Source organism: Macaca nemestrina, chromosome 8, assembly GCF_043159975.1.
Source record: "Macaca nemestrina isolate mMacNem1 chromosome 8, mMacNem.hap1, whole genome shotgun sequence".
NCBI classification, from domain to species: domain Eukaryota; kingdom Metazoa; phylum Chordata; class Mammalia; order Primates; family Cercopithecidae; genus Macaca; species Macaca nemestrina.
This window is the reverse complement of record NC_092132.1, coordinates 75,125,221-75,151,116: the sequence shown is the minus strand read 5'-3', so window position 1 is coordinate 75,151,116 and position 25,896 is coordinate 75,125,221. Positions and strand designations below refer to the sequence as shown.

At 38.8% G+C, this 25,896-nt stretch overlaps 1 protein-coding gene across 5 annotated transcripts in view; it reads right to left on the bottom strand.

Annotated features, from left to right (window-relative positions):
- LOC105483602 (nuclear receptor coactivator 2) overlaps positions 1-25,896 on the bottom strand; it is a 303,158-nt gene that overhangs the window by 58,921 nt on the left and 218,341 nt on the right. For all 5 annotated transcript variants that reach the window (XM_011744559.3, XM_011744557.3, XM_011744567.3 and 2 more), the window contains exons 5-6: positions 7,919-8,022; positions 3,363-3,540 (exon numbers count right to left, since the gene is read on the bottom strand). In XM_011744559.3, coding sequence (XP_011742861.1) covers positions 3,363-3,540; positions 7,919-8,022 — 282 coding nt within the window. The remainder of the gene's footprint in view (positions 1-3,362; positions 3,541-7,918; positions 8,023-25,896) is intronic.

The following is a 25,896-nucleotide window of genomic DNA, read 5'->3' as shown; positions in this document are numbered from 1 at the left end:
AAAATATGATTATTTCATCTTTACATAATACTTTTATACTTTTCTAAATACTTTCATAATCTAGAGGAGGAAAAATCTTTTAACATTTTTACGACTTGGGAATATCCTGGGATTTTCTGTTTTTTTCCCCACATTTTAAAAAATTTTATTATACTTCAAATTCTGGGATGCATGTGGAATCTTGGGATTTTCAAAACATCTTCTACACCACTTCTTTACCCTGACTCCTTCCTTTCAAGTCCAGTCCTGGATTGTTACTAGAATACTATAGTTTTCTACTTTTGCATCTTCCTAACTGATTTCTTGGAAATTTAGTTCAATCTACTTGCATTCCAATTTTAGATAAGTTACCCCTGCTCAAAACTCTGTGAGTGGCACCAAATGTAGTGCACATTAAATTCTTTCAGAGGATTTAGAATTGATGTAGTCTGGAGGATGAAGTCCATTAACACAGACTCTCACTAACCAGCTCCACTGCATCCATCTAACGGGATCTTCCACACCCCTGCACAAGCCTACCCATGCTCCACCATACCAGGGCCGCATGGATGTCCTTGCTCCTGCTGCCACTCTATCTAACACATCAGGTTGCCTCAGTTTCTCTCTCCACAGGTACTCATGCTCTAAGGCTGAGGTCCTCTACAATCAATACTTTACTATCTACTCCCCCATACTGCCTCCTCGGGCAGATTTTTCTTTTCTCAAATTTTACAGAAATTTTAGCATATAGTTTATAACTTTGTTTTTCCTGAGTTGTTCAGTTGTAGTCTTTTTAAATTGTTTCACGTATATTTCTTCAATAAGACTGAAAAATCCTTGAAAATACAGTGCTAATGTCATTTCTTTTCAAGTTAACTACTTCAGACATCTGAGTATTAAAACTAAAAAAAGTATATATTTACTTTAAGAAAGAGACAATGAAAGAGAGGAAAGACATCAATTATTTTTGAAATGCATTAGAGATAACAATGAAAGAAATAAAACAATGACCGATTTTGAGAATTAAAGGGTGTTTATGGATTTTACCAGGTTAACTTCTTCATTTGACACATAAAAAATCTGATGCCCAAAGACATGTTCAACTACTAGAAAAGTTGGAATCAGAACCAATCCTAATTCTTATTTTGGTGTTCTTTTCTATATTATTCCTTATGCTTTATCTAAAAATACTGGGGACAGCAGGACAATAGAACAGGGGATCAAAAAAAGGGTGAGTCATAAGAAAACTAATATATTTTCCAGTAACCAGATAGAGAAAATGGAGAAGGACATGTAGGTGTTATAGCGAACCCAATGGCCCATGAATGGCCCAGTGAACCCAAAGAACCCATGGCCACTGGGCTGTAGAATGAGAAAGGAAACAAACTCTAGAAAGGAAAAAGTTAGCTGTAAGAAATTATCTTAAAATTACAGAAAAACCCATAACTAGCTTTGTATATCTTTGCAGACATTTGGAAAGTTCATTTCAGCATCAGCATTTTATTTTATTATTATTATTTTTTTGAAACAGAGTCTCTGTCACCAAGGCTGGAGTGCAGTGGTGTGATCTTGGCTCACTGCAATCTCCACATCCTGGGCTCAAGGGATTCTCGTGCCTCAGCCTCTGGAGAAGCTGGGATTACAGGCACGAGCCACAACGCCCGGCTAATGTTTTGCATTTTTAGTGGAGGCAGGGCTTTGGCATGTTGGCCAGGCTGGTCTCGAACTCCTGACCTCAAGTGATCCACCAGCCTAGGCCTCCCAAAGTGCTGGGATTACAGGGGTGAGCCACTGAGCCCAGCCATTATCAGCATTTAAAAAAGCTTATTTACAAAATAAAGACTACACAGAGTAATCAACTGAAGAGAAAAAGAGTTCCTATTAAGTCAGATTAATAAGTTGAAAGTTAAAAGGATACAATATAAAGTAAGGCAAAAAGCTCTTTAGACAAGTGAATTAATAATAGTGAATTAATAAGTAGAGGTCTTTTAAGGAAGTCATAAAACTACTGAAGAGATCTGAAAATATTAGTTACTTGAAATAAGAAATCCCATTTTAATTTACTAGAGAATATAATAAAGGAATCCTACACAAGTATTCACACATTTTGCATTACTGTTGTAGTCACTTTGAACAAAGAATTATCACATAAAGGAAAAGCTAGCCCAAATGAAATTTGAAAAGGACCTTTTCCTACTTCTTATAACAGGAAGAACAGCTAGTATAAACAATCTTAAGAACAGAAATACTTGCCAACTCAGGATTTGACCTTATTCTTCATTTCTTTCAATCCGTGAAGATGTTCTTAGCATCATCAGTTTGAGAATATTAAAAAAAGAATCACTTAGTGAGTGGGAACCGCAGTACTCTAGAGCGGCAGCTAAGGTGGGCCCACGCTGTGAATCACCCACTGCACAGTGTGTCCTTAATCATCACGTATACTCGGACGACACCTCCAAAATAAGATGAAGTCAGGAAATTCGAGACAGGGAGAGTGGGCTAAGGGAGCAGCATCTGGTGATCACACCTACAGGGCCCACCGGAGAGTCTGCGAGACAGAAGAGCCCATTCAGGGCTTGGGCTGTAGCATCTGAACCTCTCCACATCTGCCACTTGTTCCTTAACATTTTATTTCTAGAATGTGTATACACCTATAATACGCTTCATGTGCAGGACTCAAAATACATTGAATCTCAAACTTCTCATGACCTTTGACTTTTCAGATGGTCATGGAGAAAATGGACAAAACAAAGTTGGCTAGAATGGAACAGGGTGAGGCAATGTATCACCTTAAAAAACAATCTCTACATTATAGCACAAAGGATAGACGCTCGAGGGGATGGATACGCCATCTCCATGATGTGATTATTTCACACTGCATGTCTGTATCAAAACACCTCATGTACCCCATAAATACATACACCTACTATGTACCCACAAAAATAAAAAATAATTAAAAAACCACAACAATCTTAATGAAAATAGTTGCCATATAAGTACTTTCCATCTGAATCATTTTCATGAATCTGAATCAATTTCTGTTCATTTATCATGAGATAATTACTGCCAAGCAAAATCATCATCATCATCATCATCACTTCTTGGCCTTCTGGCTAAGAAGCAATGATTTTCATGTACTTTAAATATAGGATCAAAAATGATCACTCATTTGAGATCAGTATCTGAAGATGCCCCCTTTTCCATGACTTTTAAGCTTAAACACACAAGCATCTGTAAAAAACTACCCAGTCACTCTCATCCCCATCTGATATAATATAGTTTTATTTGATCCACTTCAACCAAGACAATATGCATGTGTATGAGGCGGGGGCAAGTGGAGGTGAGGGGAGGTAGGGAGGGAGATCCAGCAGACAGTCATTTACCTATAGACTTTGGCAGCAGGTTTTTGACAAATTCCGTGTGGTCCCCAACATGCAAGATGCTATATACACTTTTGTTCATCAGCTCTTCTTGGTTATACCTTAGATACTGTGTCACATTCTCTGACACAAACACAACGTTGCCTTCCAGGTTCACTACAAAGAAGAACCCATCAAGGGCCTAGGGGACAAAGTACAAACTGTTAGGATGCAACATAACATCACAGCAATTGTTAAGAAGGGAATGATCCCTTTAAGGGAAACACAATTCACACATGGATAGAAAAGAGATCTTTCTCAGCTCTCTCCCAGTTTTCAGGAACAATTAACACATTTTCTCTTGGTGAAACAGAAATTATTCCATCTTACTAAGTAGGAGAGAGCCTAGATTAGGGTTTCTTGTCACAAACTAAATGACCAACACTAACTCCATTAATTTATCAGGAGATAATTACGGTGAAGTAAAAGTGTACAGGCATTCATCTATATTTTCAAAATGAGATTGACATACTCCACCAGGCCAAGAACAACTTTTATGTCACCAACCTAATGCATGGTAATTTTTATCTACAGTTTTTCATGTTATACAATGAGAGAAAGGAGTCATTAACATTTTTTTCCCCAGTTTAAGGATAATTACCAGGAAAACCTTCCCAAATTTTACCACCTAGCTGTCACGGATTATATGAAAAACAACACAGATAATTTCAGACCTTTAAAGAAACATCAATCCTTTATTACTTGGTATATATGGGAAAGGGTCTCCGAAGTGTCTCTGATGTGGCAAACTCACCTTCATGGGGACCTCAGCATTGCCCTGCCCTTAGAAGGGCACTAATTATGCCAAATTATTCTATGTTACTTGTTCTCCAGATTAAGAAGCAGGTTCCTAAATTACCTAAATAACAGTAGCAAGCTTCCGGTAATGAGTTCACAGCTTCACTTTTTGTTGTCATCCCAATGGAGGTGAGGGAAGGAGATAAAAAATCTAGGATCATTTCAGGAAGTTGGGATAATAATAGTGGATGTGGACATGTTCACTGTGCCTTACACGTACCTCCTGGAAGGAATGTTTTATCTTTGCCTATTTATAGAGGAGGAAACTGAGGCTCAAAGAGGTTAACGTCTCAGAACTAGTCAGTGGTAGTAGAGCTTGAATGTGAATCCAGGAGGATCTGATTCCAAAGCTCATGCTTTGATGACCATTCAGTACAGTCCTCTACTCTAATATTCATTCACCCCTAATCCATTTCCCATCATGTTCACCTTGGTGATGGAAATGTAGGGGGTTTAGTGAGTTTCTCCTGGTTACATTACCACATTTTTCTTTTTTTGATCCTTGCTTATCAAAGCTCTGTTTTTATGGGTCAGGTGAGTGGTAAGGACTGAAAGCTTTACGTTGATTCATCATACCTGGGACCACGGCCATGGGGTCTAGTCAGTTTAGGCTGCTCAGTTTCTTTATGATACATGTTTATTACAATTTTCTCTTATTTGGAGATAAGGTCTTGCTCTGCGCCCAGCCTGGTGTGCAGTGGCACGATCACAGCTCACTGCAGCCTTGAACTCCTGGGCTCAAGCTATCCTCCCACCTCAGCCTCCTGAGTAGCTAGGACCACAGGTATGCACCACCACACCCAGATATTTTTTATTTTTTGAGACAGGGTCTCACTCTGTTGCCTAGGCTGGGGTGCAGTGGCATGATCACGGCTCACTGCAGCCTTCACCTCCTGGGCCCAAGGGATCCTCCCACCTCAGCCTACCAAGTAGCTGGAACCACAGGCATGTACCATCACACTTGACTAATTTTTTTATTTTTGTAATGATGGAGTCTCCCCATGTTGCCCAAGTTGGTCTTGAACTCCTGGGTCCAAGTGATTCTCCTTGTCTCAGCCTCATAAAGGGGTGAAATTACAGGCATGAGTCAGTGCACCAGGCTTTTTAAATTTTCTGTAGAGAAAGGAACTCACTGTGTTGCCCAGGCTGGTGTCAAACTCTCGGCCTCAAGTGATCCTCCCACCACTCTGTAATCCCAAAGTGCTGGGATTATAGGCATGAGCCACTATACCCAGCATGTTTATTACTATTTTTAAGATGAATGTCCTATGTATATATACACATACAACAATGAATTTGGTGGATGGGGCCTAAAGTGTTTACTTTTTCCCTAGTTTGTTTTATCCTTAAGTTACTATTAAACAGGCTCCTATTTTATGAGCTATCTTTGAATATATTTCATCTTTAATTCTATTTTAATCACAAAACTAAGTGCTCTCTCAAATTAGAACTGACCATAAGGCACGAAAGAAAGGTTCACCCATTTGGTTTTTAAGTTTTTCTTAACACATTCTATCAGGTTTTCTCAATGGTATGAACCACATGCAGGACAAAGCAAGACTACGTGTAAATAAACAGCCTTTCATAATACATGGTACTAACCTTGAGAACTGTGTGCAAGTATGTGCACTCAGGAGGTTAGGTGATAAGTTATATGCCCAGTGTCCCTTTTCAGCTCACTGATTTGGATATACCCTTTGACAGGGATTTTCATAATCATATTACCTATGGTTCATTTTTAAAAGTACATGTTGCTTCCTACTGCTTATACCACAGTAAAAAGACTGATTTGAGGCATAATAAAACTGGAAGATGAAATTGTTTCATCTCATAAAGCGGTGTTTTTTTTAAGGCTCACTATGATATGCTCTGATGAAAAAAGCTGACATTTGGTTGTGCTGCCTAGCAACCACTATGCTATGATGTAAGCATGAGTGTGCATCTATGCCTAGGAACAGCTCCATGAGAACATGTTCTCTCTGTTCAAGTGATTGCACATAAACAGGGATAAAAATTTAAATTCAAACCGTAAGTCACCAGATTTAAGAATAACCTCTCTAACACATTTAACACTCAAGTCCTGCTACACAGGTTCTTGATCAATGTACTAAATTCTCAGAAGACTATTTTGAACGACAAAAATGTTGGTTTGATTTTGTGACATCAGGTGTACTGAAATCTAGCAGTCTGATTTCTACAATTGATGAACTCAAAGGGCTTGAGTCCCAGCTCCGGTTACTCCCAGCATTTCTATTTAGAAGTCTCAAAAGTCTTCCCAGGAGTTTCCACTCTAATATTCCCCCTACCCCAAGATACGATGAATAAACACAGGTATAGGGAAATTTCCCAACTGTAATAATTTAGTTAACATAATTTTCAAATCAGTTTTTAATTTATAATTCAAACATTTTTCCAAAGGAAATTATCCACTTTCTTGAACTCTAAATGGTCCACCTAGTTACAGTTTTCATAATCTGCTTCTAAGAACCCAGAGAGAAGTAGCACTCTCTGGCCTTCCATTGCCTTGTTGACTATAGAAAATTGGGTTAAGTGTGTTTTTGCTTTTCTCCTGGAAGGTGAGGCTGAATGTTTTCAAGCCAGTGATTCAAGAGGAGATAAGCAAGGGCCAACACTGGGACATTTAAAGCCTTTTGGCCAGCAGGTTCAGCCCCAGGAAATGAAGTTTGTCATTTCTAAATACAAAGTCTGGGTCAGACGATCTTGAAGTCTTTATTGTGTGCCCCCTTCTGCCTTGCCCCCAATTTTATGGTAGATTTTCACAGAATTAGATTTTCTTAAAAATCCCTTTAAACATCAACTGAAAAAAAGAGATAAGGGGGACTATTGGTTATCTTTGTTTTAAAAATCAGAATTGTTGGCTGCTGCAGCAAGCTAGCTGATTCTACACTGGCAGTGCTGCAAAGCTTCTGGCCATGCAGTCTTTTCAACCTCATCATATCATCAGCCGAGTAAATTATCCTGAGAACTGACATAATTTATGTCTCAGGGTTCCTCTGTTTCTTGTTATAAATTCACTGACATTTTTTTTTCTCATCTTACCATAACCTACATCTTGAATTTTAATTTTGGAAAAGGTACAGCAAAGCACTTGGCTTTTAGTACTAGTTAATAAAATAGAAAAACTGTACTTTACAAATTCTAGACATTAGCTGATCATAAAGCTTCCTTAATAAAGAACAGGTAGTGAAGACCAACCTTATGCTTCTCTTCAAAGTTCCTTTTGCCTATTATTTCACTTTTCTTCCTTATGAGATAAATAAGCTAGTTTGAAACAGCATAAGTAGGAAGCATAAAGCTCCTCCTTGGTCCTCATATTTTAACCTGTACGTATAGGCATTTGTACATGGCATACACAAAATTTAAGAATTTTAAGAACATTTCAAGCTAAAATACAACACAGAATTTAGTAGGACTTGTGAATAGTTTCCCAAATAAATGCTCAACTGGCAATTACAACTTGTCAATGTCTACTGTAATCTAGTTTATTTGATTCTATGCTAATTTCAAACACACATTTACTGGCAGCAGGAGCCAAAATATACGTAGAGACACAGAGCCATATCAGCAAGCTCAAGAGGTACATAGTACTAGTACTAGTACTAGTGTGGATTCTCCTTAAATTATATTCACCTGAAATTAAATGTAATAATGTGAAGATCAACAAGATTTTAGAATACAGTACTAAAATGAAGATGTGCTACCTCAAGCATCATAGGCCCCAGCGCATCCTTGTCGATGACACCCTGCCCTGTAGAGGATACATCTGACTTCTGTACTTCATCTATGTTGGCAGCTGCTGCTTTCTCTGCAATAAACATAAGTGTGAATTAAATGGCAGTGCTATATCAAGGACAGAGTGACACAGAAATGTTTTTATTGTGATGATTTTTAAAAATCTCTAATGGGATCAGATGCAGCTACAAAAGAGTTAGAGTACATCCCTGTTGCCCCTAAATGGGAGACACCGCTAGAAGCAGAAGCCAGAACATTAACTTTTCACCTCTAGAACCTGTGGCTCGGATCCCCTTTCAGGCTGCTCAGAAAATGAGTTTTGAGGTTTCCTGACAGTCCCCGACAGGCATTTTTTTTCTAGATTATGAAACTGCTATATTCTATGGCACAATTAGCTTCTACTCAGGAGATTCCCCAAACTAGGATAAAGGAAGGTCTGTTGTTCAGAATTCAGTAGCATAATCAGAGATAGATTTGTACACATTTGAAGAAGTAACAAGGAGTCATAAACTGCTATGGCTGCCCCCATGGGACACTCTGCAATGTCTGCCTGGACTCTTTTACTGTTCCACTTCTGCTTACATTCCCATTTAAAGTGGCCAGGAAGATTTGGTCCCAGTGCTTCTCCATCTAAGAGGTTAGAAGCACTCTACCAGGGACTTGGGGAATTTCAATGGCTGCCCTTTGATCTAGCAAAGAGGCACGTAGTGTGTGCTCCTGGATGGAAACGTGCAAGGCAAATTTCAGGCTCATGAACACAGGAAGGCCCCAGAAGACATTCCATCATAGAATGAGAACGTTTTGTGAAAAAGCTCACAGAAGAAAAAGATGCACACTTATCAACGTATGTGTAGTTATTTCAAGAACACCAAAAAAAGTTTAAAGCATAACATATACATATCAACAACTTGCTAGAAAACAATACAAAACGTGACAATTATTTGTACCTGAATAAATTATATCCTTGTTTATACTGCATGTTATCATTGTAATTAAATGTAGAAATAGAAAACTGTAAATCAATTTAGCACTCAGAATTAACCTGCTTTCAGAACCTTAATAATTTTTTTGTCAAAAATATTTTATGCAATATGTTGAAAATCTATAAAGCCTAATTTATGGCTGAGAACCTAGAAAACAAATAGGAATTATGTGGGTCCTCCCAATCTTGCCATTCCCACGACAAAGCTTCCACAGAGCATGTTATCAATGGAAGGGGAAGATGACCTGTGCAGTTCAAGCTCAAACTCAGCCACTGAGAGGTATGACTCCAAGCAAGCTGCTTAAACTTACCTGTCTTCTGTATATCAGGGACCAAGCTAAAGTAAATGGGATGATACGTGAAACACTCTTTTTTTTTTTTCAGACGGAGTCTCGCTCTGTCGCCCAGGCTGGAGTGCTGTGGCCAGATCTCAGCTCACTGCAAGCTCCGCCTCCCGGGTTCACGCCATTCTCCTGCCTCAGCCTCCCGAGTAGCTGGGACTACAGACGCCCGCCACCTCGCCCGGCTAGTTTTTTGTATTTTTTAGTAGAGACGGGGTTTCACCGTGTTAGCCAGGATGGTCTTGATCTCCTGACCTCGTGATCCGCCCGTCTCGGCCTCCCAAAGTGCTGGGATTACAGGCTTGAGCCACCGCGCCCGGCTGAAACACTCTTTAAAAATACAAAGAAGTTTTCAAATGTATCATAATACTAGCATATCTGTATTGATTAGTTCTTCCTTGAGTTCCATACGTAGTAATTTCTTTGCAGAGCTTATCATAAGCAGACTGTATCTGCTTTATCAACTCTCTAATATATTCCTGATTCACCTCCTTAGATCGAAAAAATTGTGACTGCCTATAAATAGAGATATGACTTGTCTGGTAGCCTTCATAACTCAATATTGGCGGATCTGTCAGTCCTTGCTTCGTTTCTGGCTTTGCTGCCTTTCCAAGCTCCTCACTGCGGGGTGCTGTACATTTGTTCTGTCTGCAGGCTTCATCTCATCCCAATTCCTCAGTCAGTCCCTTCTGAGGCGGGAAATACCTCAGGGTCTCCAGCCACAGGATTTGTTCAGCCAATTATTGCATGTGACTGCCCCCATCCCCTTTTCCTGGAATCTTTTTCATTGCCAAATAGACTCACAGTAAAATAAATGTGCACTGGGGCATACTTTTTAGGGCATACTTTTTAATTTTGTTGGCGGTTCGCTCTGTAAGGATGTTGATTTCTTTACAAGATCTCCTCACTTTTCTACCCACCATTTCAGGAATAGGATTTGCACTGCTACCTGCTGCTTCATCTAATTTTCAAGGGCCATCTTGCTATGGGAGCTATGCTGGATTTTCCTTGAGCACCACCATCCACACCACACTCTGTGGGGTCTTCTTGGATGTGGACAGGATGTGTAACTCTCTTAACAGTCCTTGTTGTAGAGGCCCCAATGTGCCTCAGACCTAAGGATCCCTATGTTTCATGAATACTAAATCTCAAGGCCCATATAAAAGATGTCATAATTTGTGTGGTCCTACTGCATTTATTTCTTGTCTTCAGTGTTGCGGCAGTCCACGTACAGGAGCAATGTGCTGACATACCACAGACTGAGTGATCTGCAGCCTTTCCTTCACCTAACTATTCACAGGGGTCACATTATCCCATCAGGGGTCACATTCTCCCATCTTTCAGTAGCAGCAGTGATTCTCAAAATGCAATGGTAAACATGAGAAGACAACCGCCCTGGAGGGGGGTCTATCAGAATATGCAGTGGGAACACACAGCCAGCTTGAAAGGTCTGCTTCGCTGAGATTCTGATACATCTTCCTAGGAGGATATCCCCATTCTCCTGCCTCCTACAGTGTGAAACACACAGTGCACAAAAGAGTAGGCTACCCCACTTGAAGGTAAGCTTTTTGAACTGTGTCTGGATCCTCAATAGCACCATCCCGATTTTGGACCAGGTTTTCACTGCATCTGTGGGGGCTGACTGAGAGGCTAGACCCACCACCAGCACTTCCTCCCAGAAGCATGGGAGCAAGTGGGATCGAGGTGTGTGGAAAAAGAAAGTAATTTTCCCCTTTTGCCTCACTGGGCCTCCAGGGTAGAGGAGGAGGATAGAATGGGCGGACAGGGTCAAGTAATATGGGAAAGGGTTTCCTAAAAATTGGTCTTAAATAACAACCTTATCTTGCTATAGTCAAGAAGTTTCAAGGCATCTCATATTCTCTCAGGATCCCAAGTCCTATTATTCCACTGTTTTATTATTTTTAAGAATGAATTTAGTTTAGGTTAATGTTGGGGGAGAGAGGGAGAGGAAACAACAGCTGCCAATCACAAAGGCAACCTTGCGCCTATTGCTGATCACTAGAAAACATCAGGCTATTTGGCATATGAGATTCTGATAGCACAATAGTAATGAATTATTGTTTTCTATGGTATCGATACTAATGCTGCATTTTTGGGCAAAATAAATACAAAATAATGATGTTTGTGATAGTAACCAAATTCTAGGCCTTTTAAAGACAATAAGTATGCCTTGTGAGATGTTTATGGTATCAGGGTATGATTATCTTTCTGAGGATCTAAATTCAGCCATCAACATTCCCTGTGATGCAAAAACCTTACACTTAGATAACTCAATCAGGCAGGTTCCTCAACACTGGTAAGTCTTCGTGCCTGGGTATTCTAAATTCTAGCAACATGCTCAGGCAAAGAATTTTAGACTTTTGTCAAAGGTTATGTAGAATCAGGATCAAATCTGTACAGAATTTTATTTTTAGGAATTTATAGATCAGATATAATTTGGGGCAAGGGCCTACGATTTAAATTGGGAGATGATTTAGATCTCACAAAACATGTGTTTGAGGAACAACTGGAGGAAAGCCTGGATAAAAATAATTATTACCCTGAAACATTATTTATAAATGCGAAACATGCTGTTTTATTCTTTAAAATATTCAACTGATAAATATTTAAGAGGAAGAAAGCAGCAACTAACAGCGGTAATGGAGAATGAGTGGCCTATGTGAGCCCACATGAGGAAATAGAATAGTGACACTGGGATGGGCAGAGTAGCCTATGTCTGTGTGTCTGGTCTGTGGCCCGCACTGTCTATGCAGGGGAAGCAAAGTGAAAAATCCTCGTCCGCTGAGGGCTCACCCTCTATCTAGGAGGGCAAAACTATTACAACCCAACCAAATGAAGACAACATAGGGCTAAACGGCAAGCCCTCGGTTCAAAACAAAAGGGATGGAAATGGCTGGATATAGCTGAAAGTATTTCACATATGTTGTAACCGAATTGGATTCTGCAGGATATGCAAGTGGACAGCAAGAAAACAGGTGGGGACGGATGTGTGGCTGGCATCGGGCCACTACAAAATTTCAGCCTGGCTTGAAAGCCCATGGTAAGGAACACTGGCGAAACGTTGATCTAAGCTGGAACTCTAGCAATCTCAGACAGAAAATAAAACAACAAAGGTGTTCACAAGATCAGCCTAAATGTATATTAGCGGAAATTGTGATTTGAAAGAAAATTCCAAATGAGTCTATAGGTTACTTGCAAGAAATGTTTTAAAAAGTGTTGCAATATTTACACAAATGCTATTTACATGTATTAAGAGAATGGGAAATTTTTATTCCTCATAAAGTAAGGAAATAAAAGAAAAAAGGGTAAAGAATTCAGAGCTTCTTACTCTTATCCTTGCAAGAATGAAACATCTATTTTCTAGCTAATTTGTCATCTGTTCTTTAATTCTGTATTGAATTTGTGCTTTGACCATTTCTCAATATTAAAAAGAAAAAATCAATAATATGAAGTGATAGAAAACACTCAGAAATATGGCTTTACCAATGTAATTGGAATCTAAATTAAACTGGTCCTAAATTTATGTTATTTGGGTACTTTTCATGAAGTAATTACTACCTCTGTTGAATGTTCAGTTGAGCCTTGAAATTATACAGGAGGAGGAAAAAGAAGGGAGGAAGGGAGGAGGAAAAAGAAAAGGACTCTTTAGAGAGATACTATTATGTTAACCGGACATATACTGGTATCTTGACAGAGCATTTCAGTAACGAGTATGCTATTTTTACGTACCAGATATAAATAAGCTTAAATCCTTCGATATTTATACTCCTGTAAGTACAGCATTACTATACTAAAACACACTATTTAATATTTTTAAATAAGGCAGTTTTCTCAGCGGTCACAAACTATATTTACTTTTCTATATTTTGCATCCATTAACCATAAAAATATATTGTTACAAAAATATCCTTCAGTAAACTAAACAGTAGAAAGCTCATCTCAGAGTTTCATATGATCAAAACCTTATGAAATCTCATTATTACAGATGGAACTCTTTTTAAATCAGAGAAAGAGATGATAAAATCAAATTTTCAGAGACTACTAGAAGATTTCTTCTAAGCCCTGACTTCATTATTTCTTCCCGCTACGCTTTTACCATTAAAGTTATTCTTTTTATTGTATTAAATTTTTTTTTTCTTTTTTGTAGAGACAGGGTTTCACTCTGTTGCCCAGGCTGGTCTTGAACTCCCGGGCTCAAGCAATCCTCTCGCCTTGGTCTCCCAAAGTGCTGGGATTACAGGCATGAACTACCATGCCCAGTCCCCAAAGTTATCCTTTTTAGATAAAGAACATGACCTAATAAAGTAACAATGAAAATAATAATTCTGTCCTTGTCTTCCTCACTCCCAAAAGACTTAAAAAAAAAATCATGAAATGGCTCTGATCTTTTTAGACCTGATCAGCAGGAAGTAGCTATGATCTTTTTAATAGCGCCCAGTTTTACAAATGCAAAACTCTGATTGGAGAGATCATCCAAGGATGCCTCTGTAATCTTTTTCTGACTCGCCTTTTCCTCCTGGGTGGCTGCTTGAAGAGCAATCCCTCACGATCCCCTTCTCCATTTGCCCGCGCTCCAGAAATCCAATACCAATTAATTAGATTTCCACTTTCAAAGCAAAGAACAAAACCCCATCTCTTCAGGGACCATGTTAAGATGAGTCATACCACAAACTGGGGAAAAATCATTAATATTATATTCCATATGTTTTTTTATAAGTGATTATTATTCATGCTTTCTCTTAGAACAAAAGAAAAGGTGAACAGGGAAAGAATTTCATCCTAGAAATATAAGTGATTTGAAAATACAAGGAAAAAAATATTTATTTTTTGAAGCAGCTGTGTTAAATTGCTCATTGGCATGTATAGGCATAAATTTGTTATTTATTTGTTTATTTTTAGAGCCAGCGTCCCACTATGTTACCAGGCTGGAGTGCAGTGGCTATTCACAGGTGTGATCATAGCACACTACAGCCTTGAACTCTTGGGCTTAAGCAATCCTCCTGACTCAGCCTCAAGTAGCTGAGATTATTGGCAAATGCCACCGTGCTCAGCTCCAGGCATAACTTGAAAGTAAAATTCCAGTCTTCTGGTGAGAACAACAATAAATTAGAAACTGATCCTAGCAAAAACTTAATTTAGTTTTTAAAAAGTACATTTAAATATTTTTAAATTATCAAGTGATGTTTAAAAAAAGGCCTTTACATAATCTTCTGAAGTATCACTTATTAATATTGGTTGCTTATTTAATCTCATAGTATTAGGTACTCTTAATCAATTTTTTATTAGGCAACTGAACTGAGATTACGAATTCAGAGAGTCTTTCCACAAAGCATTACCAGAACAGAGTTCTAACCCTTCACCGGGGTGGCAGTCATGCTCAAGGGACAGCCACATAATTGTTTTAACTCCAGCAGCCGCAGTGGCAACCATCACTGATTACTTAGAAACCTAAATGCTGCTAAATGTCTCCCATTATAGGGACAGGGTGACACTGTCGTTATGGTAGAAGTTGATACTCTTGCTTTTTCCTTTTTTGGGGATCATCTGAAGAGGCTGTAGAAAACGTGTAGAAATTAGTCTATCTTTAAAAAGTCAGAATCCAAACAAATGTCACTCACTCTGTACTAATGAATCTACTGAGAGAAAATCCACAGGGTATGTACACAGATACAGAGACATTTTAAGACTGCCCATGTTTAGGGAACCCTGAAGTGTAAAGACAATTAAGAATTTAGGTTATCTTTCTGTTTGGTCAAGCCTGAGGACAGTTGTTTTTACAGAAGCTGTATGATTTAAATTAGACAGAATTAGAATCTTTGACTAAAATGGAATCTGATACTTTGTGTAGGTTTTATAATTAATTCCTCTGCTTCAAGGTGAGTAAAATCACTCACCTAGAAATCTACGAATTTTTCAGTAGACTGACGTCAAACACAAGTCTAATTACCTCCACAACAAATTTGGTTTGAAGATTCTAATGGGAAAACATCCATGATTTCTATCTTTTCCTGCATTAAGAAACTGGATGTTTCAGGTGAAGTGATCGTCAAAGCCAGCAGCAGTGAGACCTACGCAGAGCAAAGAAGTCACTGAAACAATGATGGGTAGTTTCTGACCAAGCACTATAGATGAAATATTACAGGAAAAGTTATGTAGCATCTCAAAGGTTCTAGAAGGTAAAATGAGAGAATTATGCATCTGCACCCAACTAAAATTAGAAAAGCTGCCATATGGCTTTGTGAAGCCAGCAGCACATTCTTATTCATTAGGAAGCATTCTGCTAACATAAAAACACAAGGCCCTTCCTGTGCTCTCCAAATGTGTTTATCTTTTCAACATTAATGCACTATATATCATCAAGCTGCTGAAGTCTCCTGCCGTGCATATTAAAAGCGCACAGCTGCACTTTCTTTAGTAGTGGGAGGAACCTAAGCCTCAAGTTGCCTCCCTCTTTTTCTGACATGGAGCTTCTTCTTAACATCATGATTTCCCTTCAGCATGAAGAAATAGCAAAATTAACCAATCTGAAGGCCATCTTCACCCAGCAAACCCCTCTTACTCTCTGCTTTAGAGAAAGCAACATACTTGGTTTCATTTTCATCAATGGTATAAGGCATGACTACTTAAGTAGAACCAAAAATCATGTCCCAAGTTTGAAATACATAGGCCTACTTTTAAAATTAATGTACTACAGCAGACAGAATAGACTTTGAGTATAACTGGCTAGAAAATGCTTTTGTTCATAGGAATTCACCATCATTCCCTCTGCTATTGCTCATATATATATTACTATTTAATAGCCCACTTCATATAGTACCTATGAGTATTGAATTTACTGATAGGTAAAATGGGCAGTGGAAAATCTTTCACAACCTATGTTCACAAGTAACAATTTGTCCAAAATCTTCCTTTTATATAATCCAAATTCCTGCACGTCACAGTTCATGTCCTATAGGAGCTTAAATTTAAAGATCAACTGCAGAAGGAAAAAAATACTTAAGCACACAGTAAAGAATGTAGACACTGAAACAACCCATGGAAACATGGCTTCAGGAAGTGCTTCAAGTTAGTGAACTGAAAGCCAACAAGTATTAAATATTATACATATTACATTTATTATGGCAGCATTCATTCATTCCCTGATAGGATAATGGTGCATCTCTACTTGTATCTTCCACAGCAATGGAGTACTGAGAGGTGAGGGCAAAATAAAATATAAAAACTGCTATTTCAGAGTAAATTCTAATTTATTGGGCTCCACTCACTAAAGTTTTGGGAGTTACCTGAACAAGGAAATAAAGGAATCATAATTTGCTTAGAAAGCTGAAAGGTGAAATTGAGATTAGATGAAAGAAGGAAAAAACATCAATGGGTGTGAAAGAAATGAGAAGTGAGGTGAGGCTCGAAGTCATCACTTATTCAGAAGATTATGAGTAAGCCTGTCTAAAGACCAAATTATAAAAATGTTTTATTTCTTCCAGATATGAATGTCAACTCAAAAGCAAGGCCAACAAAGTTACACTGTAGGAGTACTTAATAAAGTTTCTGATAAATAGGTTAAAATATGAAAATCATATTAAAAAGTTGTCTCTAAAATTCCAAGACTTTGGTCTTAGTTGTACAACTTTTTAAATCTCCTAAATCACAATTCTGTTTATCAGCGCAGTAAACCTCATCTCCCATTATTCCTAGCTAATACACCATAGCAATATTTAGTATCTATCTCCCCACATGCATCATATTCTTTCAAGATTTTGCGCATTCTCTCAGATTGTTCCATTGGCACAGATGCCCTTCCACCCCTTCTCTTGGAAGATGCCACCATGGCTCCAGAAAACTCATGTTGACGAAGTTAGGCCCCTGCTGCTGTGCTTCTATGATGCCCTATGCCCATCCCCATCTTTACGTTCTGAACCCTCACCCTTTTGAAATGATCTGTTTTCATGTCTGTCCCTTTTCACTGCATTGCTAACTCCTTGGCTGTAAGAAATGACTTTTTATTTGCTGCTTGGCACATAGTGGGTGCTCAATGATGTTGTGTTAATACTGAACACAGTATTCACAGCTGTAAATACAGTTTCACAGCTGGAGCTAAAATTAAATTCCATTTAGCCACGGCTGAAATCTCACAAATGTCTCTTTCGAGGTTATCTGTTTTGAAGAGCTTTACCATATACCTAGCATAGTGGAGGTTCATTTTAAGACTCTGATTTTTTATTTTTGGAGTCAAAGTATTAGGTAGAGATGGGATGAGAAAAAAGGTCAGACCATATTTGTTAAGGGCATTAAGAATAACACCTCAGGTGGTCAGGCCAATGAGAGGAGGATTTGGAAGACAAGTCGCCAAGGCCTTCTCTACACCAAGATATGAAGTTTAAAAACCCCAACCAGCCTACTTTACTAGTCCAGATTCTCATCTAGGAAGTTACAACCTACTTCACAAAAGAAGTGATTTGGGTAACAGACATTTTTTTCAGTCCTTGGGATTTTCCCAGCCACTCACAGCTCTTAAGAAAATAAACTTACCCAAGTAGAGGTTGTACAAATTGTCACATTTGCCTGGGGAGCCAGGATAAAAGAGCACTCCGTCAGGTTTCTTGTATCTCTCAGGCAGAGTGCTGAGAGAAGCCTTGGATTCTAAGGATAAGGTTAACAGCTGATAGAGGAAAGCCACCTATAAAGCAGCGCTTTATAAAGTGGGATTGGCCGAAGGGCTAAAATCCCTGGAGAGGCTGCCAAGGTTCTTCCTGTCTTATTCAACTTTGAATATCCATTGACTAAAATAAACCTGAATGCCCTAAAGATGGCTAATAAACATGTAGGGAAAGACAGAGGTAAGGATGAAGGAAAGGAAGGGGGGCTGGTTACTTCCTGCTATCTCTTCTTTCTGGCTCTGCCACCAACCCTCATTTCCATGAAGCTTGCAAGGCTTCACTCCCAGGCCTCTGTTTCACCTTAATGGTGGCTATCTGGAGGGGTGTTTCTCAAGGCATTGAAAGGACTGAAAACCATCCTAGTACCTGACCTTCATATGTCTTCTGGGGCCAAATCTCCCATGCCTAGGAATCCTCTCTGCTCCTCACTTCCTTTTCACTGACATCTTGCTCCCTGATTCATTTTCTGTTCCACTTCTCAGACCTGCTTGCATTTCTCTCCTTGTGTTTTTCTCCCATCTGGTTATCTTTTCCTTCCAGTTTCTCTTTACAGACACAGGACCTGATGTCATTCTAAAGAGACTGCTACAACTCATCATATGTAGACTCTTCTCCTTTCCCCCACTGTGATTCTAACAATATCATAGAGAGGTTGAAATTCCCGGTTTCATTTTGCTTACTACCATCTACTCCCAGTTTTCTCATTCTAGCATTTGCTTGAGCAATCATGGGAGAACCTCACTAGTGTGCTTTTCAAAAAGCAGGTGTTCCCAATTTAAAGTACCTAATGCAAAAAGCTGATAATAGAACACAGAATCATCCAATTTAGAGCCTAAAATATTATGCTAAATCATATTGCAGCAGAGAAAGCAAAGCAGTGATAACAATGGGAGAACTCTGCATAAATATATGCAGCACCATGGCTCTGGCCAAGCAATGAAGGCACAGGGAGAATGGGGCCGAGGGGACAGCAGACTCCAGGGAGCAAAACAAGAAAGACAATGTGAACAAAGGAAGTAACTGTAAGGTGAGTGCAGGTTGCTTGTGGCCAGGGTGCAAGTTCTCTGTGGACAGGGTCATGGGGCACGTGGTGGGGTGGAGTGGAGGTGGAACAACTCCAGAGGCAGGCTCCAGAAAAGCTTACAATCTGACACCACCCAAATCTCCCACAGGCAAAGATCTCTAGTAGCCAAGAATTTGCTTCAGTCAAATCAACTCTGGAAAGCTGATTGCTAAGACAAAAACTAGGTAATTCCTAAGTGAACACTTACAGAGGAAAATAAGAGGGTATATGAGAATAGGTCTGTCTAGTTTCAAGTACTTTTTTGGCCATTTGAACAATTACTACAGGCACAGTTTACCATTTCTTGTGATTCTCCAATTGCCATTATTTGTTGTGTCATTTGTCCTTTTCTACATGTATGTTTATTTTCTGCCTGGTTCACAGGATTTTTTTAACCTGTTAGAAACTATGTATAGGAATGCAGCCACCTAACAATGAAAACACATACAAATCATAAACCTAAACACACACACACACACACACACACACACACTCTCTCACACTCTCTCTCTCTCTCTCCCCCCTCCCCCGCTCCAGAGAAACCCATCTTGGGGAAAGGAGCCCAGATTTATCCTCCAGGATGTCAAGAAAGGATGGTGTAAAAAGTTTACAATCCTGGGTCTAAGTTCACAATCCGGGGACTTTCTGTTAGAAGGTCTATGTTCTTCATAACAGAACTTCTGTGGGGAAAACTACATAAGGAATAATATCCATATCATATAGAAACAGATTTTATTCAAATGCTTGAAATAGCTTTAATTTTGAATTTACATTTTTACATACAAAATGTATGTTCTCCCTCCCCATCCTCCTCCCCTGACCAGCTAATCTCAGAATGGTCCCAGTCCTTATAAACTTGGCACTACCAAAGCCCCTCAGATCAGGGCTGACCGCACAGGGCAAGGTGCTGTGAGAGACAAGGCTGTTATGCAGTATTCATCTTCTGCACCAAGATCATCAGGGCCCTCTTCCAGAAGAGAGCTGTTACCTGGGAATGGCATCAAACTGTCTATACCAAATGCGAAGTAAAGTCTGGTAAAATAAAGGACCCGATTTCTTTTGAAGATCAAAAATATGCTACTACAAAATTTTTAAAAGCGAGGTTTGTGTACGTAACAAACAAACCTGATTTGTATTTACAGACAAATTTACAGCATGTCTTATTGTGGAACATGCTCACTGTATTGAGAGTAAGAAATCAGGTAAAACAGTAGACAAGAAGACAGACTAGGAAGCATTTGGAAAATAATTCCAAAGTAGATCTTCCTAATTTGTAAAAATGTGAATTTTCTTTATTAACATCTTTATTAACACCTAAATTCAAAGGACATTCTAGAAAAAAAGGTCCTGTCAAATATCCATTCAATAATTACTGCATTTCATATTGACAACAGGAAGAGCTTTAAATACATCTTTAAAATGACCCTTTAAATACCTTACAGCATAAACTCTCTCCAATTTAAGCAGGAATGGCAGTGAATCATCAACCAACCTTCCACAACTATTTAAAGCAGTAGGCAATTAAAAAGAACACAAGGACTGGTGTCACTCAGAAATTGACATGCCTCAACCAGGCAGCAGGAGAGGCAGTGAGGGCCTTAGAAAAGGCTGGCACTTCCACGCTGCAAAGCCCAGCACAGGTGTGAAGGAGAGGTGGTTACAATTTGCATGCTGAGGTCAAAGTGACATTAACAAAGGTCAACATTTACAGTATTTCCTAAATTTGGTATCCAGATGAACCTTTCTACAACCAAATCCTCTCCTTTTCTTATTTTATGTAATTCTGCAGCAAATTCTGTAAACTGAGGGGAAAAAATGGTAATACCCCCAGTAATTTAGTAATTCCCTGAGATTTTATATCAGTTATGTGCTCTCAAATACAAGGACTGTTTAAGCAATCAAATACACTTGCAAGAAATCAGAACAAATGTCTGTTTAAAGTCTAACAATTTTCTAATAGATGTTATGGAAAAGTTTGAGCCACAATGGACAGATATACAGACTGTGAGCACCCTGGCTATGGATGGATAAGTCAAAAAGGAAAAACTCTCAGAAAATTAATTATGATCATCCATATAGGCCATAGAACATATCATAATTCAGTATCTAATTATAAATATGAAAAAGACATAGTAATTAAGTTACTCCCTATCAAATTAACTGGTTTAAACTACCTTAAAATTAGTTTTGTTTTACACATATTAACCACAAGAGATGTTTCTCCACCATTCTACAACCATTCAAATAATGAAATAAAATAAAATCCTCATAAAATTTCTTCTTCTTTCAATTTAATTATCCTACATAAGCTTCTAGATGCTAACTAATTTAGTAATATACTATCATAAAGACTTCAGAAAAGTTCTACCCAATGGCATTTTCCCCCCAGTGGCAGTTTGAAACAACAAGCTTAGCTTCAATGCAGATGCATGGGTTGAATCCAAGAAACCTGTTTCCGGAAATCCTGACTGCCAGGTGATGGTTTACAGGTGAGGCTGAAGATGACTGATATGACAGCTGGGCAGGTCCAGTTTTCAGAGCCATAACAAGAACAGAAGGTAGCCTGTTTTTTGTAGACTGATAGCCTGGACAAGAGGATGATGGTGTACTCATTTCATATATAATTCACCTGCTTCTCAAATAAACTGAATATTGGCTTAAGATTTGCTTTTTCAAAAACGCATTGTGTGTTGTTTTTAAACTATATCAATGGACAGTGGGCTTCCCAGAGATTGGAATGGTGGCAGTTTGTCAGTTGTGTATTGCCAAGGAAAATATTTGGCTGCATATAGGGTTTCCTGAGAGCAAGTTAGTACACGACCTCAATCTTTTCCAAGCTTATCATAATGCCGTAAGGCTATGCTGATTCAGCAAAGCAATCCATAATCACTTGCAAAATGCCCCTGCTTCACAGGGATGTTATGAGACTTAATAAAATAATGCATGTGAAGCACTCTGAGCTCTACAGAAGAAAGGCAGGAAGTAATAATATTATTCTGCATTTATAATGACAAGCAGTCTTACAATGGCAAAAATCTAATAGACCTGTTCACAAATTACAAATAAAAACTAGCTTAAATAATTTAATATAATTGTACAACAAAAAAACCTGAAATCATTTCAGTCTGAAAAGTGGAATGAACAGACTTCATAAGGCTAAGTCAAAATGAAAAGAAATAGATAAGTTTCTACTAAACAGAAAGATTATATTCCTTTGTGAGAGAATAGAAATGGAATGAGAAACTTACAAGAAAGAAAAGTATTTTTTTAAAAAAATTTATTTATTTATTTATTTTTTTGAGACGGAGTCTTGCTCTGTCGCCCAGGCTGGAGTGCAGTGGCCGGATCTCAGCTCACTGCAAGCTCCGCCTCCCGGGTTTACACCATTCTCCTGCCTCAGCCTCCCGAGTAGCTGGGACTACAGGCGCCCACCACCGCGCCCGGCTAATTTTTTGTATTTTTTAGTAGAGACGGTGTTTCACCATGTTAGCCAGGATCAACTCGATCTCCTGACCTCGTGATCCGCCTGTCTCGGCCTCCCAAAGTGCTGGGATTACAGGCTTGAGCCACCGCACCCGGCCAGAAAAGTATAATTTATTAAAATTATTTTGTGACACTGTTGTTATGAATTAAATTTAGTTATATTTCTATGGCTTTTTTCTTTTTTTCTTTTTTTTTTGAGACGGAGTCTCACTCTGTTGGCAGGTCGGAGTGCAGTGGCGAGATGTCGGCTCACTGCAACCTCCGCCTCCCGGATTCAAGCAATTCTCCTGCCTCAGCCTCCTGAGTAGCTGGGACTACAGATGCGTGCCACCACGCCTGGCTAATTTTTGTGTTTTCAGTAGAGACGGGGTTTCACCATGTTGGCCAGGATGGTCTCAATCTCTTGACCTCGTGATCCGCCCGCCTCAGCCTCCCAAAGTGCTAGTATTACAGGGGTGAGTCACCGTGCCCGGCCTTCTATGGTTTTCTTACTAATAAATTTTAAATCAAAGTCAGTATTAAGAGTAATAAAATTTCTTCAGTTATCAGTGATAAAACTGATTTAACTCTCAGTGGAATAAAACATGAATACTTTACCGAACGTACATTGTTTCTTTTTAAAAAATTAAAATAATGCTGGATTTTCTTTTCTTTTCTTTTCTTTTTCTTTCTTTGCCGACAGTATTTGTCTTATGGATGGGAAATGCCTATTTATTTTTCCTCGGGATACGCCCAGCCAAAGGAACACGATGCATTAAATTTCACTTCATTTGGGGTGTCTCTACCAGAACTGGCCAGGTTGAGGTGGCATTGCTAGGCTCTTCGGTGCCACTGACTTCACTGGATAGTGACAGGCCTTCTTGGTTCAGCAGATGCCATTTTCTCAAGAAAATCTCAGAATTTCAGGGGATCACAGCTGTTTACCCTTTGTGCTTCCACAACATGACCATAATATCATTTACTGTATCATATAAATTGTCTTATTTGATCTAGATCTCCTCAGAATTCCCTCGATTGTCCAGTCTCTGAGCCAGAAATTATGTTTTTCATCTGTGTATCTCCATCGACCATGCAACTGCTGACCGTGTAGACACCATGTAGACCCAAGTGACCCACACTCTGGAGAAAACAGTTTCCCTCAAGTGGGCTGAGCACGCTGTACAGCATCAACTTCAAGCACATGGGACAAGGAATTTTACTCTCTAATTTTCATTTGTAATTTTGTTTTAGAGAAGTAGTTTATGTTTTCTTTTTAAAAAATACGTGATATTAGATGGTGGAAATGCAAAGATGAAAAAGACAAGCTCCGTCTTTTATAGGGCTTAGGGTGCACTGCCATGGTTAAGCCAAGTGCTGAAATGGGGTTAATGGATTATCGTGATTAAAATGTTAGGGATTTATGAACAAAAGAAAAATTTAAATTTGAAATTTGTGAATTCATAAGTATTAAAAAAGGGTTTTCTTTATTTAGCCAGAAGACTCCGCTTGTTTGGAGAGTATAGGAAACAGCATTGATCTGGAGGCTGAATAAAGAAAGATTGTAATTATCTAAGATTTTCACTAAGAATGCTTTCATCAGAGAATGAACATAGCAAAGCTGATTACATAACTCAAAATAAACTTCCATCAACACACCGGAACAAAACACACACCTCAGGATGCTAACAGGGCCTAATTAGTTCTCTGAAGTATAACAGCTCAAAGAAATTTTTGAAAAATAAAAATGTGAAGATTAATAATCTTTTACATTATCCTCTCAGGATAAATCCAATTGCCAAGGAAATTAGACTTACAAGTCTCAAAAATTCAGGTTAAGAACATATCCTATAGGAATAAAAATAAATTTGTTAATTTTTCAAAACTAAACCCAGTTAAGTGGTAGACTTGGAGAAAAACCTCCACTCATGGAACTACAAAAGCATCTATACAAAGAGGAGTTATACTATCTGTCCTTTCTAAAGAAACTATGAGTCACTAAGTCAGGAATGGAACTAAAACTCATTGGTGTCTAGATCTTTGCTCTCATGGATCCAAATATGGATTGGAAGCTCAATTAAAAACCTTGATTTCCAAAAAAAGAGAGGGTTTAGTAGAGTATATGAAAGTATCTAAGGGGCTCTTCAGATGAATTACTATAATCAACTATTCATAAGAAGGAAAGTAAAGCCGGGCGTGGTGGCTCATGCCTGTAATCCCAGCACTTTGGGAGGTTGAGGCGGGTGGATCACATGAGGTGAGGAGTTCGAGACCAGCCTGGCCAACAGGGCAAAACGGTGTCTCTACTAAAAATACAAAAAAAAATTTAGCTGGGCATGGTGGTGGACACCTGTAATCCCAGCTACTTGGGAGGGTGAGGCAGGATAATTACTTGAACCCAGGAGGCAGAGGTTGCAGTGAGTTGAGATCGCTTGGGTGATAGAGTGAGACTCTGTCTCCAAAAAAAAAAAAAAAAAAGTAAAAGTTGGAAGAAGATGAACATTCAAATAACTACATTATAAATGAGAAAAATCAAGGGAATGGGAGTCTAAAAGTCAAGGATCATTTTGTGGAGGATACCTTTGGTAAGGGAGCTAAAAGTGGTGGACGTAACAGCAAGAAAACTAATTGAGAAGCTGGTAGGTACATGACTTCCACATAAGAATATCTGATACTGCAGGTCTTTACAAACACTGACACCAGGTCCATACACTTTCAGCTTCATCATGAATGACGTCTCCCACTCTCACTTCAAGGGTCATTTCAAAAAAAAGTTAAATTACTCATCATTTGTGTACTTTAAAAAAAATACAAAAATAGTCTGTGTCCCATAGGCAAGGAATAGGCAGAGAGTATATTCTTACAATTCTGAGTGACTACTATAATGAAGAGACAGAAATCAAAGATGAAAGTTCTATCACTTTGAAGCCACTAAAGTAGTAAACAAAAACTCAAATGTCCATCTGGTTAGCCAGGTAATATGCATTCCCTTCAGTACTGAAATAATGCCAGTCAAAAGAGAGACAGGGTGGATTTCTACCCACCCCTCAAGCTGCACACATGGCCTCACCCACATTTCCTAGCCCCCCCACTTAGAATATTCTCTGGCATAGGGAGCTCCTAGAAAATTAGACTGAGTTTTCCCCTGAACAGATGAATCTTACATTAATTCTTCATGTAATATAAGACCCATCATTTACCTATACAGCAGCCTTTGTCTCTAAGAAAAGGAAGAAGAGAGAGGGAGGGAGAGGCAGAAAGAGACATACACAAGTGGGATATGTTTTTATAGAAGTGAGAGGGACCCATGAGAATCTCCTGTGAGATTAAAAGAGATAAACTGAGGGGTTTCTAAAGACTGAAAAGGGACGGTGGCTCATGCCTGTAAACCCAGCACTTTGGGAGGCCGAGGTAGGTGGATCACCTG